The sequence below is a fragment of the Gambusia affinis genome, linkage group LG01, assembly GCF_019740435.1.
Source record: "Gambusia affinis linkage group LG01, SWU_Gaff_1.0, whole genome shotgun sequence".
Classification (NCBI taxonomy): Eukaryota; Metazoa; Chordata; class Actinopteri; order Cyprinodontiformes; family Poeciliidae; genus Gambusia; species Gambusia affinis.
In genome coordinates this window covers 23,985,577-24,003,791 of record NC_057868.1, presented here as the reverse complement: position 1 = coordinate 24,003,791, position 18,215 = coordinate 23,985,577, and the positions used below count along the sequence as shown (strand labels likewise).

The following is an 18,215-nucleotide window of genomic DNA, read 5'->3' as shown; positions in this document are numbered from 1 at the left end:
TTGTTTTTAAATGTTTTATTATAAATATACAAAAAAAATTAAAAATACAAAATTCTCAACACTCACACAATCATGCGGTTAGTAAGAGCGCGGCATACTGCAGTTAAAACATTCATCAAACCACTCTAAAAGGTGGCAGCAAGTCATAAAAACCATTTAGGTAGGTCCAATAAGGTTTCAAAATTGTTATAAATTCATTTTGCAAGGGAAAAACTTTTGAAATAAATATAGTCAAAATTTATATTAATGTGAAAACCTATATGATGGCTAAAGGAGGTGACGTTTGTATATAAAAATGTGTGCCAGCCACAACGAAAAAACCCCCCAAAACAATCTATAGTCCATTTAACAAATCTTTAAGATTGCATGAGCCTTGCTTTAGCTACAATCTAATTAGAAACGACCTAAAATAAATAAAGCTGGCGTTCCACCTTACGTTAAATTATAAATAATTACCATACTGGTACCAACAGGTCCGCCTTCTTTGCACCAGGTCAACAATCTCACAGAGAGTCTAAAGTCTCAATAAATACAGAGATAAATAAGCTGGACAGGTGCAGGTTACACCTGGCTCACGATTTCAGCATCCTCGGCCACAAACCACTGGACTGGAGTCCCGTCTACGGCTCTCTGGAGGACCAGGTTACCCGAACCCTGAGGAAAAAGGCCATCACATCAGTGACACACACTCAGCAGATGCTTATCATGTGGCCACATGATACAGATGTTCATACGTCGCGCTTTTGTGATTTTCTTATGTTACTACCACATCATCTGTGTAGTTTTAGAGGATCTTATGTGATGGATGAACCCAAGCAGATGGATAGTTATGCGTCACACTCGGGTGGGAGAATCTGTCAACATTATCCGTGTGACATTTCTGGAAGTGCAGCAAACTGCGCAGTTTACTACAAGCCAAGTAGACGCAGCGTGGGAAAAGGTCTTCTGGACCAAGATTTAACTACTTGGCTAACATGCTAAATACTATGTGTAGCAGAGAGTTAACACACCCAGCATCCTGAATACATGACACCCACAGTGAAGCATGGTAGTGGCAGAGTCATGCTGTGGGGATATTTTTCTTCAGCTGGGACAGGGAAGCTGGTCAGAGTTGTTGACAGAGAGCCCATCCCTTCACACCTTCACCACCCAGCTCCACTAGACTAGCGGCAACAACAATTAGCAAACACCTGGAGGAAATGCGCACCTGCTGAGTCCATCGTACAGACTACTTCTCAGTCTCACTCTTCTAAGAACGGTTGTAAATTGCATAATGATAAGCAGAGTTGTGATGACTTCTTAAAGAGATGTGCCATTTTCAAGACATTAAATTACTTAGTCAAATTTCTTTTACAGGTATAGGTGCCTAAATGTTTAATGAATAACACTTCAGTAATTAAAAATCAAATTAAAATGTAATAGTTGTTGCTACTTTATAGACCCAGAAATGTAGCATAAATCTATGCCATCAACGGCTCATGTGGTTTTTATGCAAAACTGTAAATTAATTAAATTTAGTGCGGGTATGTACCGATTTCCCTACAATTACAAAACAGAGACTTTTAGCTCTGCCGACGCAATGGATGGCTACTTATTCCTGTCAGTCACACAGACGTTAACGGTGCCCGTGTTTGTTCAGTACCGACCTGTTCAAAGGGGGGCAGGCGAGGAGAGGTCGGGCTCATCACGCTCGGATGTTCTCCGCAGCTCGGCCAGAACTTCTGCAGCTGATTCCTCTGGTGCCAGGACTTCAGCTCCTCTGACACAATTTCTCGGGGCAGCAGCCTGACGGTGTGGTTCGGGTAGTCTTTCAGCGAAGGCGTTCGGTCCAGCCTGGTGTATGGTGGGGGAGGCTTCAGGATGCTCCTCTGGCACGGAGTTCCTCTTTGCAGATTGGGAGCCCCTGGAGTTGCAGTCGGGACGCCCTTCCCCGCGTCCGTGTCTCGAGGCGACAGAGGCCCGTTTCCTGGTGTGAGCCTGACCTGTCCGGGGCTTTTGTGGAGGCCGCGGAAACAGGACAGCTCCTTCGTCTGTGCCCCGAAGTGGAATCCGTAAGGCGGGGGGCAGAGCTTGGGAATATCGGTGGGTCTGTCCCTTCCAGGAGAGCAGATGAAGGAGGAGGATGAGGAGTGCTCGGAGCTGCTGTCCTCTGAGCTGCACTGGTACGGGCGCGGAGGGGAGAGCTCTGGAGAGCGCACCGTGGTTTCTGGGCCGCAGCGTTGCAGAGGCGGGGGGACCCGGCCGCGGCAGCTCTCTGAGCCGAGCCGCTCCACGTCGACAGTCAGCTTCTTTTTGGGAAGTCTGTGGAGACATAAGACAGTCGTTCACTGTAAAAGTACCAGCATAACAAATATGGCAAGCTAGTTTATGACAATTACTCCTCCACATTTTTTTGAGTATCTTTTTTTTTTTTATTCAGTTGTTAGTTTTTAGTCTGAGCATGTTCCTCAAACCAGCTGGCTTCCTCTTTGACAACGTGTCAAAGAGGAAATTCAGAGTTTTTATTATTTGGCTTTGAGTTCTTTTACTTCTGATCTAGCTGAAAATGTTTCGTTTTCATAAACGATGACAAACAAAAATGATTAGTGGATAAAACCTTGTTCATCTGCTCTGCTTTTCATTCAGCAACGAAAGCTGACTTCTCTTCCGCCGATTACAGATGCACTTCTCCGATTTTGTAGATAAACTTTCTAACATCTACCCGACCACGTGTGCACTTCCTAACACGGCCACGAAATCACATCCATTGCAGAGACACAGGCTTTGCGAAGAAGAAATGGCAGAAAATGCCTTTTGTGTGTTATGTACTCACATCACATTAAATGTGATATCGGGGAATGTCTTTTTAAAATTCCTCCTTCACAAGATTTGAGGCTATTCACAAAAAAAATCTGTTCCAAATGAACCCTAAGTCCGCCAAACCTGTCCAGTCATGACATGTTAAAACATATGAACATCTCAGACTTCATTGTCAATTTAATTCTGACTTGTAAGAATGCTATTTGCTCATAACTCAAATATAAGTCATACTATAGGAGCCTGCTGCAGTGCACAAGTTGTTAGGCTCTGTGAATGTTACTTTGGACCTGGATGGTCTGTTCACCTGAAGGACTGGGAGTACTGTCGGCGTACAAGCAGCTCTGGAGTGGAGGGGGCGCTGGTGGAGTGGTTGTTTCGTAAAGCAGAGTTCCTGACAAACTGAGTCAGAGGAATCCTGCAGCTCTCTGCAGACACCGGAGCTCCTGCTGGACTACTGCACGCAATAAAGCAGGAACAAAACCACTCAGAAAGACAACAGATGCTGTTAAGAATCACAAACATGTGGGAGTGTTCACAGTAAAAAGCAGGCTGGTGTTTTGCTCCAACTTTCTTGGAAAAACTCACTTTAAAAACCCTGAAAATGTTAAATCAGTATGTCTCAAACCTCTCTTACCTGGACCTGCTTCTGCTAGCTGTTTGAGGTTTTGTTGATCTCTGATAAGGCTGATCCAGACTGGATTCTTTCCACGGGGTGTTCTGGATCGGAGAGCGTTCATTCTCCACAGCAGGCTGGCCTAGAGGCTGATGAGGCGACTGCAGGGGGTCTGAATCTGGGGTGTCCAACACCGGAGGTGAGAGTGGGCAAGACGAATCTACTTCTGGAGAGAACAACAAAAAACAAGAAAGAAAATGTTTTTCTCTTACAGAGTCTAACGAGGAAATTTATTTAAAAAAATAAAATAAAATAAAAAATGTTAAAGGTTATATTCTGTCTATTTCAGAGTCTGTTTTACAGACTCTGACCTTTACAGACCTCGGTAAACAGATGTTTTTACTCTGAGCACTAAAAACATCTGTTTACCTCGGTAACAGATGTGTAAAACTCACCATCATCCAGAGCCACCACATCAGAAAGGGAGCTGTCATCAGACATATCTGCAGAGAAGAGGACACGTCTTCGTCACACTCCCTGCATTACGCGGCTCTTCCTCCGGGGGGCAGCGGCGTCACTCACCTTTACTCGGGCTGCTTGAGATGGAGATGCAGGGTGAATTGCACTCACTCTTGATCCTGTGCTGGAAAACGGCCTCCTGCAGATCCTTCACTTTCTTCTCTTCCCTTTTGCACTGCTGGAGCCGGCTCTTCTTCTGTGGTTTGCTGAGGTTCTCTTCGAGGGAGAGTTTCCGGGCCGCCTCGTAAATCTGCCGCTGGACTGCCAAGTCAGTTTCCAGAGCTTGTAACTCTGAATCCTGGGATAGAGCGAAACATGGAAACTTATTTCACCCCCCTTGCTTATTCTCTTCGTCCATCCACAGCGAGAACCGACGAGGTGGTACCTGCTGGTCCTGACGGATCAGACCTTCGTCCAGTTTGAAAGACGCTCCGATCCTCCTCCTGACCCGAGGCGGCTTCTCATCGGGCAGCAGAGGAAAGTCTGAGGGGATTGAGCCAGTCAGTTCCTGTGGAGGCAAAAGAGAACGTCGGACGACGTTGAGACTTATCTTGAGAATAAGTCTCAAGATAAGAAGTTAAATATTGTGTGTCTGTTTAGAGAGAATGTTAGCTAAAACATTGAACTATGTCCTGAGTTCCCAGGGGGTCACTTACCGCCTCCCTGATGCAGAGTTTTCGAAGCTCCAGCAGGCAGAGCTCCAGACGCTCTTCCAAAGACTGATGCTTCAGTTTCAGGGCTCTGGTGTGAGTGGTCGGGTCCTTCAACGGAGAGGTGGGGCTGTCTGGGCCTGCAGCAATTACAAACACAGCATCGTGACTAGCAGGGCACCAGTAAACCGATTTCCAGGAGTGTTTCTTGGTTTTCATGACGCCGTTTGTTCAATAATGTTCTCCAGAAAACCCGAGGCATTCACAGAACAGCTGGGGGTTTTTTTTCTCTTCTTTTTAGCTGAGATTAAATGGTTTTACTAACTAGCCGCACTCGATTTTAATTAGAGATATTTGAGTAAAGAACGCTCATCCCAAGCCGTGAGACAGATGGCCATTCTGTTCACACTAGTTTGTAATAAAGATGTTAAAAACCATGCGTTATTCTCCTTCTACTCTACACATCTGTGCCACCTTAACTTGAACTATAAAATATGACTTTTGTAGTTTTCATTTGACACGACGAAAAAGCAGTAGTGACTTAATCTTGATTTAATCATGTGAACTATGAAGTGTGAACTGTGCTGATATTGGATTCCTCTTCAGTGTTGCATTTACCAGAGTGCAGGATAATCCCACTGTCTGTGTCGCTGATCTCTTCTTTGCTCTCCATGGCTGTCATCTTGACTATCAGTACTCAAGTTGATCACCTGTTGAGTAAAGCGAAGCAAAATGAATTAAGAGGAAAAACAAGACAGCTCACTTAAGAGAATCTTCCTGTGTTTTCCTGCCACACGGCTTCAATTCTCCTCCCTCTGCTGCTTTACTTAACAAAAGTGAAGGACCGCCGGGTGTTCTTTTTACACCCTTGTCTCCGTCTCCCCACCTCCCCCTCCTCTTCATTTTCTCTCCCATGACCGGTCACAAAGGATGCAGACCCCCGTGGCTGACTCGGCACATGTGCAGGGGTCAATCTGAATCGTGGCGCCATGGTTACGGGGCACGGGGCGACTGGCCACGGGAGCGTGTCAGCGCGAGTCGTATCATGGGGCGTTTAAAGAACCTCAAAACCAAAACAGAAAGCAAATGGCAGAGGGAGTGACCCCCCCGAAGGCCCCCTCCCCACTCCCTCCCTTTCTGCACCTGTTCTCCCTCTCTGCACCCCTCCCTCGGTTTCTATTCAACCAGTGTCCCCAGAATCCTCTGGGGGGCTTTGAAGTGGAAGAATGTCCTCGAACACGCAGGATCTCATCACAAGATCCCTGCACGGCGCGAAGCTTCTCTGTTTCGCCCAAACAGTCTGCAGAGCTGCTGTTCGTGTCCTGCTCGGCTGCATCGCTGCTCCTCAGGGAGCATGTGACGGGTTGTTGAGCGAGGCAACAACAGGAGGAAAACAGGAAGAACAAGAAGATATTTTTCTGTAGAGCTGAAACAATTACAGGAGGATGTGAAGGGATCAGAGAGAAGATGAACTCCTCATGTTCTTTTTACTTTTATTTCTTTTAAACCAGTAGTTCCCAAACCTTTCGGCTTTTCATCCTTAAAAGTCACCGGGGAGGAGATTGTAACCCTGATTTTCCATAGAGTTAGTTAAGTAATGGCAGCCAATATATCACTTTCATCTCAATGTATTACTCTCAAATTTAAGCTTTGAAGACTCCACACTTTCTGAATCGTGACCCCAAGTTGGGACAGAAGACAAATTTTGGACCTCCACTGAGTTAAACTATTCAAATGAGTTAATAAAGCTAAACATAAAGTAGCTTCAGCCCAAAGAATAAGTAAAATTTTAGGATAATTTGGACCTCCAAGCCAGAAGGGGGCTTAAAAATCTGTCGAGGATAAGTTTGCTACAAAGATTTGTGATGTTTCTTAAAACTATTTAGGAATCCTACAAAATTCTTCCTTAAAACTTGATTCAAAATTTAACAACGGTGGCAGCACTATGCTTCAAAGCTCATGTAATAATGTACATTTTATGTTCACAGTTTACAAAAAAATCTCAAACTACTGATGGTGTTCTGTGTTTGTAAACACGACTTAACGTTCCTCCTCCACCTAGTCTGAAAAAGGGCCATTATTATTATTATTATTATTATTATTATTATTATTATTATTATTATTATTATTATTATTATTATTATTATTTATTTATTTATTTATTTATTTTACAGAGAATGCCAAGTGGCTATTTTTAACCTTAGTGAAAAATTTTGTGATTTGGAAAATTTTATTGTCAACTTACGATTAAACCATGAAACTAGGGGAGTAAATGGACAATAAAACAACGTTAGAAGATCTTTGGCGGTTTACTGATGGGCTCAACAGGAAGAGGGCCCCAAATCATCCTGAGCTCAGGGCCTTGAAAAATCTTGGGTTGCCCCTGTCTTAAAGCATGCCTCTTGTTTTCTATTAATACCGAGCACAAAGCAGCCTCTGTGTTAATATCAAGTAAACAAACCCTCCAGTGGACAGAAATACAGGATGGGAGGAGGGTTGACATAAATTCAGACAGCATGCAGACTGTCGCTGAAGCTTCAGCATCTAATCCCCAGCTCCTGTCTGAACTGCTGCGTTTGGAGATTGAAATCAGGCCCTTTCCTGTAGCTATGAGGAAGACTCATAGCCTGTGTGAATCAGGACCCTCTGTGACAGGATATTATTGTGCGTCCCACTGCTCTGACCCATTCATTACGGCAGCTCATGTGAACTGACGCAGACGGCGATCACAATGAGGCAAATGCTCGGAAGCTTGAGTCAGTAAAACAACTTGGCAACAAAAGACCCGTATCAGCCGACCGGGGCCCTCGGAAATCTGCTGCCGCCGCAGTATCTGCTGACAGATGCCCCGTTGGAAAGGAGAGCTGTGTGGAGTTTTAGGCATGGGGATTTTGGGGGGGAATGTTGCTCTCGCAGACACATGGCTCCATGTTGCAGCAATCTGAAAGCTGAAGACGTCAACATGAATCAAGCTGTAGGCTGGGTAGAGTGGGATTTACCCCACTTACACCTCATAAGTGTCTGAAGAGTTTCACAAGAGTTTGTGGTTGGAGGGTCTGGGCTGGGCGAGTGAATGGCTGAGTGGGTGGATGGGTTTGGGGTTGGAGTTGCGTCTTATTGCCAAAATGCTGATGCTCATAGAGTTTGTAGGAACCTGAAGCTGTAGGAGTGTTGAAATATTTCTGGGAGTCAGAGCCAAAAAAAAAAAGCCTAGTCGGGATCCTGGTGATAGCAGCGCCTCCACCCTGCAGACCCCACTGATGGAGTCACAAACATCTTAATTGGTGGGACAGTGCCGTCTTTGCTAATGATGACAATCTGTAAACACGTGGAAGGATGAAAGCAACCCCCATCCTCACAGTTCACTGGCCCGTGTCGGCATAACACCCACGGAAGTTGATGTTTAGGACAAGACATCGTGATGCGTACTCACTGTCTCCCAGACTTCCCACACCGCCTTTTCCCATGAGCCCCTCGGAGCTGCGGGCCGCTGGATTGCAGCCACCACAACTCTGCTCATTACCACTGTGGTCGGGCCTGGAATTACCAACGGGGACCAGTCTCAACTGAGGAAGCAGCGAGGCTCGCATGAAACCAGATACGGGCCCTGTTGGAACCCTATAATTAAGATTTTCCTGCTGAATGCTGATACTATGCGAGAAAACCCAAACGACTTTACAGCTCGCTTTTATTTCAGCCTGACGGAAAGCCAAAATCCATCCAGCCAAAAAAAGGGGATCAGCTCCATGCGAAGCACGGGCCGCTGGAGGAGAGAAGTGCACGGACATGGGGGAGCGGCAGAGAAAAGGGAGGAGGTATTGGATTACGAAAGGAGGCACAAGAAAGACAGAAGTTTGCAGAGATATTGAAGGAAAAGGCAGCTAGGCGGACGTAAAGACAAGTAGTTCACGAACTGTTCCTGTGAGCAGCCAGCAGCAGTAATAATTAAGCACCGTGCCAGCCTCCTCCCAGTCACAGAAGGCCATATGCTCTCCAGACCTCTGTCACAGCCCAATGACAAGAACCAATAAGAGACCGGCGTCATTGTTCTCCAGAGGCTGAAGGATCGAACGCTGTCCCTCTAGGCCAGCATCCTTTCTGAGGCCTCTGACAGAGTGGCCACTTCAGGTCACCGGTCGGATGGAGTTACAGCTCAACACAGTCACAAAAAAAAAAAGACAAAAGAGCCATGGCGCTCCAGTGGCAACAATAACAGCACAGAGGTGTTTGGGGACAACACTTCCCGTCTGTTAACATGTGGAATAGAGGCGATCTTGTTTATTCTGCTGCTGAGGAGACAAACAGACACAAACAGAACCGCCTGTTGCTCCACAGGAGTCTTAGAGAGTGAAAATATCCAAATTTCATTCAGCAGACAGCAAACAGTGACTAACTCGCATTTATTTACAGCATAATTTGACCATGCTGTTTTATTTTTTATTGCTTTTAGCTGATTCAACTGGTCCAAACCGGATTAAAAAATTAAAATCCTTCGATGGGCGTAGATTATACAAACAAGATGAGTAGGATGGAGTGAGAAATACCTTGGGTGTGCGTGTGTGCATCTAATTCATTGACTAATAGCTGCGCAAACGTGTTTCTGAAAGTTTTTGCACAGTTTTAATAGTTTGTTCTCTGTATTTGTGCGGATGCCACAAAATGCACAAACGTTTTCTAAATAATGCACTGTTGTAAATATGCATTCCAAGGCTGTTGTGTTATGTTTTCTACCATTCTGAACAAATTAGCCAAAAAGTGATAAAGCTGATGTTTTTATAAAAATCTTAAGAGCAAAAACTTGCATTCAAAAGTCAGCGTTTAAAATAATCAAAAGTCAACATAAATACACAACATGAAATGAATGTAGATCCAAAGTGTTAACGTAGCTACCAAGAGGAGACATTATACTGACTTCTAGCGATTGCAATTCACTCTGTGGAGTTAAAAATGGCTATGAAATGTATATTACGACTCTTAGCCTTCATTTTGACAAATTGCATGTTGTTAAAAGTTCAATGCAACTTGACTCGCTGTATGAAAGTTTATTTCTCAGATATAAAAAGTTCTTATACCTCCGGCTTCCATGACAGTTTACTTTCCTTTACTTTCCATTAAGCTCAAACTTTACCCCCCTCGTCCTTTTCATGGATTCTTCCGGTCGTACCGTTTAGATTTTATTATTAAGCTACAGAAAATAGTTTTTTTTCCTACCAGGTAGTTTGTGCTGTCCTCCTCTACAGCATCCTTTCTGCAGCCGCAGCAGCTTTACAGACTTTCTCCGGTTGGATGTGAGGAGCGCTTGGGACATCTGCTCAGGCAGGACAACTCCACTCCCCACGAAGGGGGGAAATAATCCGAACTGATATTTAAAGAAGTAATGGTTATTAAAAAGCGACTATTACAAACATAGCATCCTCTTTTACTATTTTTGATAAGCTTTATTTTATAATTTCAGGTACTTTGAATTATCTGTGCTTAAATTTTTGTTTTAGCCAGCACCCCCCTACTGTTGTTTGAAATTGTTTCGTCCAGCTCCGCTGACTTCCCAGGCACGCGCCAGTCTGCAGAGAAGAGGAGGGGGCTTTTAATTGAAAAGAGGCACAAAAGAAGAAGAGTGGGTCTGAGGTAGACACTAGTTTCACTGAAACACGAACAGCTGGCGAGTAAGTAGTGAGAAATAATAAAGCACTAATCTTGTTTCTTTACCGTGGCGGTGAAAGGTCTTCACTGGATTTAAGTTACTTTACTTAAACAAATGAAGCCCAAATTGCTCGACTCCAACATTTAATTGGGATAATATAAGTAATAATACTAACAACAAAGTCAACTTAAAACACATTTACGATTTTTTTTTCGTTAGACTTTTGTCTACAAAATTTAGTGGACCAGTTTTCTTTTCAGACATTTATTTCCGGTACTTAAATGCTGTGCATCAAAGTGTGACTTTGTGTTTTGTCACGAAAGAGTAAGACTTTATAAAAGTGAGAGAATTCAGAGCAGAACAACATAAAGAGGTTCAATATCATTTCCTTAAGCATCCATCTTTACTATACAGCCCAACAAAACATGATTGCTGTGGATAGACATGTTTTACTTTCAAATTAATTGCAACGAGAGGCAGTTTTAAATAAAAGAAGACAATGTGTATACAAACAGACCAGATCGCATCTTTTCACCCCACTGATCTTTTCCCTTCAAGATATCAGAGAGAGCATATTTGTAGTCATAACTTTTGAGTCCCTGAATCTTTAAAATTAGATTTTTTTTTAAACAATAAAAAAATCTGTTGTTTGAATACACATAAATGCATGTCAAAGCTACTCTTATATGAAGAGTCTAATTCTGCTAATTTATAAAATTAGAAAACTTTCACTAGCCCATAATTAATTCACTGGCCACAACTATAATTGTGATACTAAGTATCAATTAATGCTTTAAGTCATAAATGTAGGTATTTTTTTTAATGGGAGTTCATTTCTGTCGCTTGAAAGAAGAAAAATAAAAAGGAACTCTATGACTGAGTTTTTATTATGTAATAATTTAAACTTTCAAAGTCGTAATTACAAGATTCAGTCATATATATCTAGAGCTTATTGCTAACTCTTTGATTCAAAGTTAAATGTCAATGTTTAAAGTCATACTATCAGATTCATGATTATGAGGTTCAAAGAATTGTTCAATGAATTATGCCGTGGATTTGCCGCTGAAATGCTCCAAAAAATAACTCTACAAGATCAATTTGAGCTCTCAGCTGGAGCCGTCTGTGACCATCCAGAATGTCTCCAGTGCTTTAACCAGACCCTGGGGCGTTCCCAGCTTCCTGAAAGCCTCCAGCAGATGGCCTGTCCTTTCTCCTCTCAACCCACGATGGAATGAAAAGATTAGCTAATTAAACGAAGTCCCACATCCCTGTGAAAGAACCAGGAGCGTCCTGAGGGACAAGAGCTGCCTGCAAATCAATGCTGCTGCTTTCAATAGCTCTGGTACAGAAATGCATCAGTCCAAACCATAAAACCTTTTATTTCCACATCACACTCTCTCTCTCTCTCTCTCTCTCTCTCTTTCACACACAGACAAACTCAAAATCAAAAAGCCATGACAGAAACAAGTAAACAAACTTGTATTTTTTGTAAATGTTGGGAGGTTTGTCTTACTAACATAAAACAGTGCTGTTGAAAATATTTCTTTTAATACTTACATTGTAAAGGATCTGACATAACATGACATGATGATATAATGACTGAAACAGAAAACTGAGGATGGAACAGGCAAATTAGTATGCATAAAAAACATTCAGAATCAGAACATTGTTGCCTTCATTCAGCCAATAATAATCCATGATTTTTAGTAAAAAAAAAAAAAAAAAGAAAGAAAAAAGAAAACCAACTGAGCACTTCGCCCCTCACCAAGAACAAAACTGTGAATGAGTTTTTTAAAATATATATATATATATTTTAACAGGTGGACAAAGTTTTAGCCTCCAGAAACACATTTCTCATTACAATTAACAGTGAATTAGCAAATATTAAACTACGCCAGGGTCTCTGGTTTGTTTCTTGCAGCTCAGCAGGCTGTGAGCAGAAAATATTTTTAGGGCCACAACGGTGAGAGGCCGCACTGGCTGATGGGAGCAGATCAGGGCTGATCGAACGTCTGTGTGCGCCTCAGTTTCTCTCTGACGCGAACAAACTCTGGGATCTTGTTCTGGTTTTCCCGCTGCCTTATCTCCTCCTGCTCATACTGTAAAAACAAGTTGAGTTGGACATAGAAAAAAAAACAACAACGACATGAAATTTTGTTAAGAAATTTCACAAGTTTCAATGTTTTTTTGACACAGAGATTACGTGGGATAGACAAACACAAAGTAGGACAGGATTGTGAAGTGGAAGGAAAAAAATATGTGAGTTTCAATATTATTTATTTGCTTTTTTTAAGTAATGACATCTGCAGCTATTTAGGTTTATATCTGAAATATCATTCCTTTTTAAGTGTTAGCAGAGTTTCTCCATTGAATCTACACTTTGACTAGACCATTCTAACACATGATTAAACGTTGATCTTGTTTTTCTTCCAGTGTTGCAAATCAACTCATGTCGATTCAGCTCGCTATACCAATCATCTTACTGTGTTTGCCGTTGTTTGTTTTTCTAGGACGATGAATTGAACGATTCTCCACGAGGCGTTCAAAGCTTGGAATATTGTTTTATGACCCAACCACAATTGGTTTATGCTACGTTACAGCAGGGCTAGCTTTCTGTTTATTAAACAAGTGGCTTCGGAAATAATTTGGATCTAATCAGACATAAGAGTGGTGAATTAAAATGCACACCACAGTCTCCAGGCTTTAATTTGGAAAAAACATTGCCACTTCCACTTCACAATTGGATTCTTCTTTGTTCTGGACGTTATTTTAAAGTTTCAATAAATAAAACACATTTTGTGCGTTTCTGTGGAGATAAATAGTCTGGGGAATCACGTCTCGGCAGTCTCTGAGTTCCTGACCTCTTGTAGCTTCTGCTGCCTCTTTCGGAGCTCCGTCTCCAGGTCGGAGGGCCGTCGTTGGGCCATCTCCTCCTCCCTGTGCAGCTCCAGTCTGCGCTGCTCCAGAACCCGCTTCAGTTCTGGCTTCTCCTCCAGCAGCAGGCCTCTGAGCAGCCACAACCGTAGAGCGTTCACTCAGACAAGAAACAACCAGACACGCTAACAGCAACGTGCAGCCGGTGTTTGACCGAGGGCCGGCCCACGATGTAACCAAATTTGAAAGCAGATTAGGGCAGTTTCTGGCATGAGAGCCCAGAAATAAATTAGAATTAACAAAAGGTTGACAAACACACCACTGGCACACATGCTAAGAGAAAACGTCATAGTTGGAAAGTTATGTTGACATTATTTAAAGCTATTTATTCACAAATTTTTCACTTCAAGTAAGGCAAAGTGACTGGCGTGATACAGATTTTATTGTTTTTACTGCCATTGTTGGCTCACTGGCACTACTTGGCTGGTTTCACTTCACGTACCGTTTGTGGCTGAGCAGCAGCTCCCGGTGGAGGTGCTGGTAGCTCGGCGTCTCTGCTGAGGAGCCGTTGATTTTTCTGAGCTGAATGATTTCAGATCCGCTGCCGTCGACTGCAGAATTATGAGCCAGAGGCAAAGATCCAACGGGCATCTCTAAGGAACAGTTGAGAAGATGTCATAGTTAGCGCTTAGACAACTTGGAAATGTTAAAACCATGCTTAGTTTGACTGGGCACTAGAATAAACTTGCGGATTGATAAATAGCTATAGTTGAATAGAAGGTGTTTTAATTTAGTAGTAAATGATAAGATAACTTTATCTATTGCCAGTCTAACACCCACCTTGGTTTATTGCTAGATTAGTTAATTTGCTCAGTCCTTGCCTCAAATCCACGGCATAATAAAAATGAAATAAATAAATTAAAATGTCACCGAAATTTTGATTTCCCTGTCAATTTTTTTTTTAGTATCAGCCAAATATTTTCCCCCAGCTGTGTCATTTTTCGGGCCAAAAAGATGAATCAGCTTGATTACTGAAATACTTGTTAGCTAATTGATGGATTAATTGATTAATTGATTAATTGATTAATCGATTAATCGTTAACTGGACTTTACAGACTCAGAAAGAGGACATTTGGTGAAAGAACAACATATTCAGAGAAGTAATTAATACAAAACTGTACGACTATATGTACATTAAATATTAAAAAAACTTCATCTGTAAATATTTTCCATCTAGAAGCAGCAGTTTTAGGATTACCTGGTTCATATTCTGTTCTAAACATCTCAAGTTAAGGGTCTTCATTAATTCATTAATGCAAAATATAATCAGCCCTACATTGTACTGATAAAGGGCTGACCTTTTCACCTTTTGATGTTACAAGTATTTTCTTTAGTATACTTTAGCATTTTAATAACTCTACATGCACTAAATGATGTTACTGTCTTTTAGGCACTAACATTTTTACTTAAAAGAGGAATTAAATTATTTGTTTGCATTGTTTAAGTGTTTTTGATACTATATGAAAGAAACTTATTTAATTCTACAGATTAGATGAAAACTCTGTAGAATTTGCCAAAATCTATAGCCAATTAATCAGTAGAATAATCAATAGAGTAACTGATAGCTAAAATAGTTAAGAAATAGTTCTTAATATGCTCAAGAACGGTTAAGCATATTTACACTGCTTAACCGTTCTTTTTTTTTTTTTTTTTTTTTACCATACATAAACACATTTTTCTCCTTAATAATGTGCCAATTTTGCAGCACTTTTTGCATAAAAAACATTCTGATACGGCTTTTAGTTGTTCACCGCCCCAAGACAACCAGTGGCCCACCTATTTGGCCCTATAAAAATACTTTGCACCCCCCCCTTGTGCTCTTGTTTTATGATACCTCTTTTGTGATTTCCATATCCTGGTTTCTGTGAAAATTGAAATGAGACAGAGAGAGAAAACAATCAGGTTAATAATATTCCTGGTAAATTCTTCTTCTTCTTGTTTTTTTTTTTATTTTTTTTTTTACTTTTTTTTTTACAATGTAGCACAGTGTAAAGCATGGCTCTGCTCTGCTGAGCCAGAAGGTTTGAGTTAAATCATTTCTGTTTCGTGCATCTTCTTGGATAAAAGACATGATTAGATAAAGGCTAAAAAAGACAGCGGCTGCCGTGCTGCTTAAGCAGGTCAGCTTTGTTTACAGAGGTGATATAACAGCCCTCGTCTCAGGCGCGTGTCGCTTTGGTCCGGCGGTCTTCACGCAAAGCAAGAACGTGGTTTACATATTCCTCGTGTATTTCGGTGCAAACAAAGCAGCATACCGTATAAAAGCCTCTGTTACACAATCAGACAGTGACCCCGAGCCCGTGCACTGAAATCAGATAACCTGAAGGAAGAGGATCATGCCAAGCGAACGGCAGGTGGTACTTACTGTCTGAGCAGCCAGCTTCAAAGTCGGAGCAACCAATTGGTTTTTTTGTTGAAGAAGTTTCTGTGGAAAACTGCCCCGTTGCTGAGCATAATAATCCTCTGGCTTTTTGTCTCCAGGGATTGTGCCTTTCACTTTTTCTGTCACGGACACACACACACACACAGTAACCCTCCCTATCCTGTTTCTCCCCGGCGCCCGCTGCAAGAAAGCTGAGCCGAGAGATAAAGTGTCAGGTGTCTGATCTGATAGAAGTCATTGTTCCAGCCCAAACCTGCAGGTCTGACGAGAGAGTCCCACAGATAATCTAGTCCATCTGATTTACATCTTTTGATGACAGGGAAACATTGCACAGGAGCAAACCGAGGATCTAATTTAGCAAAAGTAAAAGCAAAACTGGACAGAGTAACACGCCCAGTGGGTTTTGGTTCAGTAGATAAGCATGTGATGCAGCTGAAAAGCGGAAATTTGAATGCATTTGCTTATTTTAAAAACCTAAAAAACAAAACATCCTAGTGTGCAGTTGCAATGCCATGGCGACAGTCTCATTATGCAATCGTTTTCAGTAGGTTAAATATAAAGTTAGGTTAGCAATGTTTTTCATGTTGAATTACTAGTATAAGTTCTCCAGTCCAACAAATCAAATCAAGAGATTGTGTAGATTATTAGAAGAACAATACACATCTAATTTTTTAGATATCGATTAAAAACGGCAGCACAGACTGTACTATTCAAACATATATCACTACATAAGGAACAGATGTAATATTTTCTATCATCCTTTTCTCAGTAACATAAAAGTTTCTGCACAGATATCAATTTAAACTATTACTGCAACTCGGTGTGAGCCGACCAAAAGTCAGCCAAACGTCAGGCAGATGGTCACCAGACCAGACGCTGACCTCTCTCCTTCCTCCGCGACTGCGATCTAAGAAAACAGTCAGCAGTAACTCACTTTTTTAACACCTGATCCATCCATGGCAGGATGATGGAGCTCCGCTGATTTCCCCGTCCCAGTCACGGTGCTTCAGGTTCAATCCATCATTAAAAGGAGTCCCACGACCTCACTCAGTCTGATCTGTTTCTTTCCTCCATTCAAGGTCACCATGTTGTTGTTGGTGAGGGACCTAAAGGTTCGGTGTGCTGCTAGCAGCATTCAGTGGTAGTAGGCTCTCAAATCTTATTACGCCATTCACGATTACCTCACAACCCCCCACAGGGCTCACAATCCTCGATAAGTTAATTACCTCAGACGCAAATACAGCTTAAAACTAATGTGGGGCTAGGCTATTATCAGTTGACTCCTCTCTCAAAGTACCACAGTGGTTACCTGGTAAATGTGGCTTTTGGGCTGGAACAATTAACCTCCCCCATAAGTCCCTACACCAAGTTAAAGATGGTAAAATCCTTTCTAACGTGGCTGTTCTGTTGCAAATCCCAAATGTTTTGGTATGTTCTGTGCTAAAGTTGAATTGATTATGTTTTTTCTCAAACTGAATTGAAAATACTGATGAGAGGAAAATGATTGAGCAGATGTAACTGGTGTTGACATCTTGTCAGGTCTGTTTTCCACCTCTGTTGACTGATATTTTCTACAACAAACTACTAAGCAAATCATTTCATCATCTAAAGTATTATTATATTTAACTACATATTTCTATGCTATGTATTTGTCATTACCCTGTTGCTTCTTTTTTTTTTTTTTAAATATATATATATATAAATATTTTTTTTTATTATTTATTTAAACAAATACATTTATTTAAATATATATTTTTTATTTTTATAAATGTTATTTATAAAAGTAACATATATATTTTAATTATTCTTGCTCCCATTAAGTTTTGCCTTTTCACATATTTTGTATATCAACGTCCTTTGGAAATGCATAAAGTCAGAAATAAAATGTTTACACCAATAAAGAAATAAAAGTTTTACGTTTCATCGTGGTTGGATGTACTGTAGTTTACTGTAACAGATTCATCTCATGTATTTTTTCCGTTTTTACTTTCTATAGAACTCAAAATTCTTAGTTTATTTTATTTTTTTTCAAGTATGCAAAATAATTAAAAATCAATTAAATTAGGTTGTTGTTTTCATCAATGACCACAAGAGGGCAATGTCATACAGTTTGTTACTTACGTCCCATAATTCCACGCGGCCGTTACCTTTTAATCCGGATGCGGAAGTGCGTAATCCCCACAGTGTGAATGGAGAGCGTGTGTGTGAGTGAATGTTGAGTGTTTGTCTGTCTTTCTGTTATAACCTACACAGTGATCTTATTTGATCCGACCTGAGTTGGGCTCTGCTCCGGTCGGAGATGATAGGAAAAGCGCTCTGCAGCCTCCGTGGCGGTGAGCAGCCGGCGAGAAACCGTCACAGGGCCTCCACGCTTCGTGCTGTGGTCAGAAGTGATGAATTGATCAGATATACTAGTTCTGGTTGGGCCCGAGCTTTGGTTCGGGCCTCACGACGGACAATGAGTCCAGAGGCGATTCTGATCTCACCACAGCCGAGGAAAAGCGAGGAAACCTGGACACGGTACCCAAACCCTGGATAAAACGACTGACTTTAGTTTCAGTATCGTCCAGGTCTGATAAAGTCTAGATAAAGAAAACAACGCCATATAAACTGTTTTCAGCATTCCTGCCCCGCTCCTCATACTGTAGTTGTATAATCCCTCGTGTAAGGAGCCTT

The 18,215-nt window shown here is 41.7% G+C and overlaps 2 protein-coding genes and 1 non-coding gene across 4 annotated transcripts; 1 reads left to right on the top strand and 2 right to left on the bottom strand.

Moving 5' to 3' along the window:
• Nucleotides 1-66: 66 nt before the first annotated feature.
• Nucleotides 67-9,852, bottom strand: inavaa (innate immunity activator a). Of its 2 annotated transcripts, XM_044127649.1 has the most exons (10): nucleotides 9,793-9,852; nucleotides 5,200-5,291; nucleotides 4,588-4,721; nucleotides 4,317-4,439; nucleotides 3,995-4,229; nucleotides 3,868-3,915; nucleotides 3,434-3,638; nucleotides 3,104-3,253; nucleotides 1,647-2,301; nucleotides 67-654 (listed from the first exon to the last, which is right to left on the bottom strand). In XM_044127649.1, the coding sequence occupies exons 2-10, from the start codon at nucleotides 5,261-5,263 to the stop codon at nucleotides 562-564; spliced, it is 1,707 nt and encodes a 568-aa protein (XP_043983584.1). In that variant the 5' UTR covers nucleotides 5,264-5,291; nucleotides 9,793-9,852; the 3' UTR covers nucleotides 67-561. The 2 variants fall into 2 exon arrangements, with proteins under 2 accessions (XP_043983584.1, XP_043983574.1); XM_044127639.1 differs by lacking the exons at nucleotides 5,200-5,291; nucleotides 9,793-9,852 and having other exon boundaries at nucleotides 4,588-5,144.
• A 1,428-nt stretch (nucleotides 9,853-11,280) lies between these two features.
• Nucleotides 11,281-15,772, bottom strand: zgc:195245 (uncharacterized protein LOC565483 homolog). Its single transcript, XM_044127627.1, has 5 exons — nucleotides 15,522-15,772; nucleotides 14,991-15,018; nucleotides 13,599-13,749; nucleotides 13,084-13,228; nucleotides 11,281-12,321 (listed from the first exon to the last, which is right to left on the bottom strand). The coding sequence occupies exons 3-5, from the start codon at nucleotides 13,745-13,747 to the stop codon at nucleotides 12,217-12,219; spliced, it is 399 nt and encodes a 132-aa protein (XP_043983562.1). The 5' UTR covers nucleotides 13,748-13,749; nucleotides 14,991-15,018; nucleotides 15,522-15,772; the 3' UTR covers nucleotides 11,281-12,216.
• Nucleotides 15,773-17,719: 1,947 nt separating this feature from the next.
• On the top strand, nucleotides 17,720-18,024 carry LOC122840531. Its single transcript, XR_006372253.1, has one exon.
• The last annotated feature ends 191 nt before the right edge of the window (nucleotides 18,025-18,215 follow it).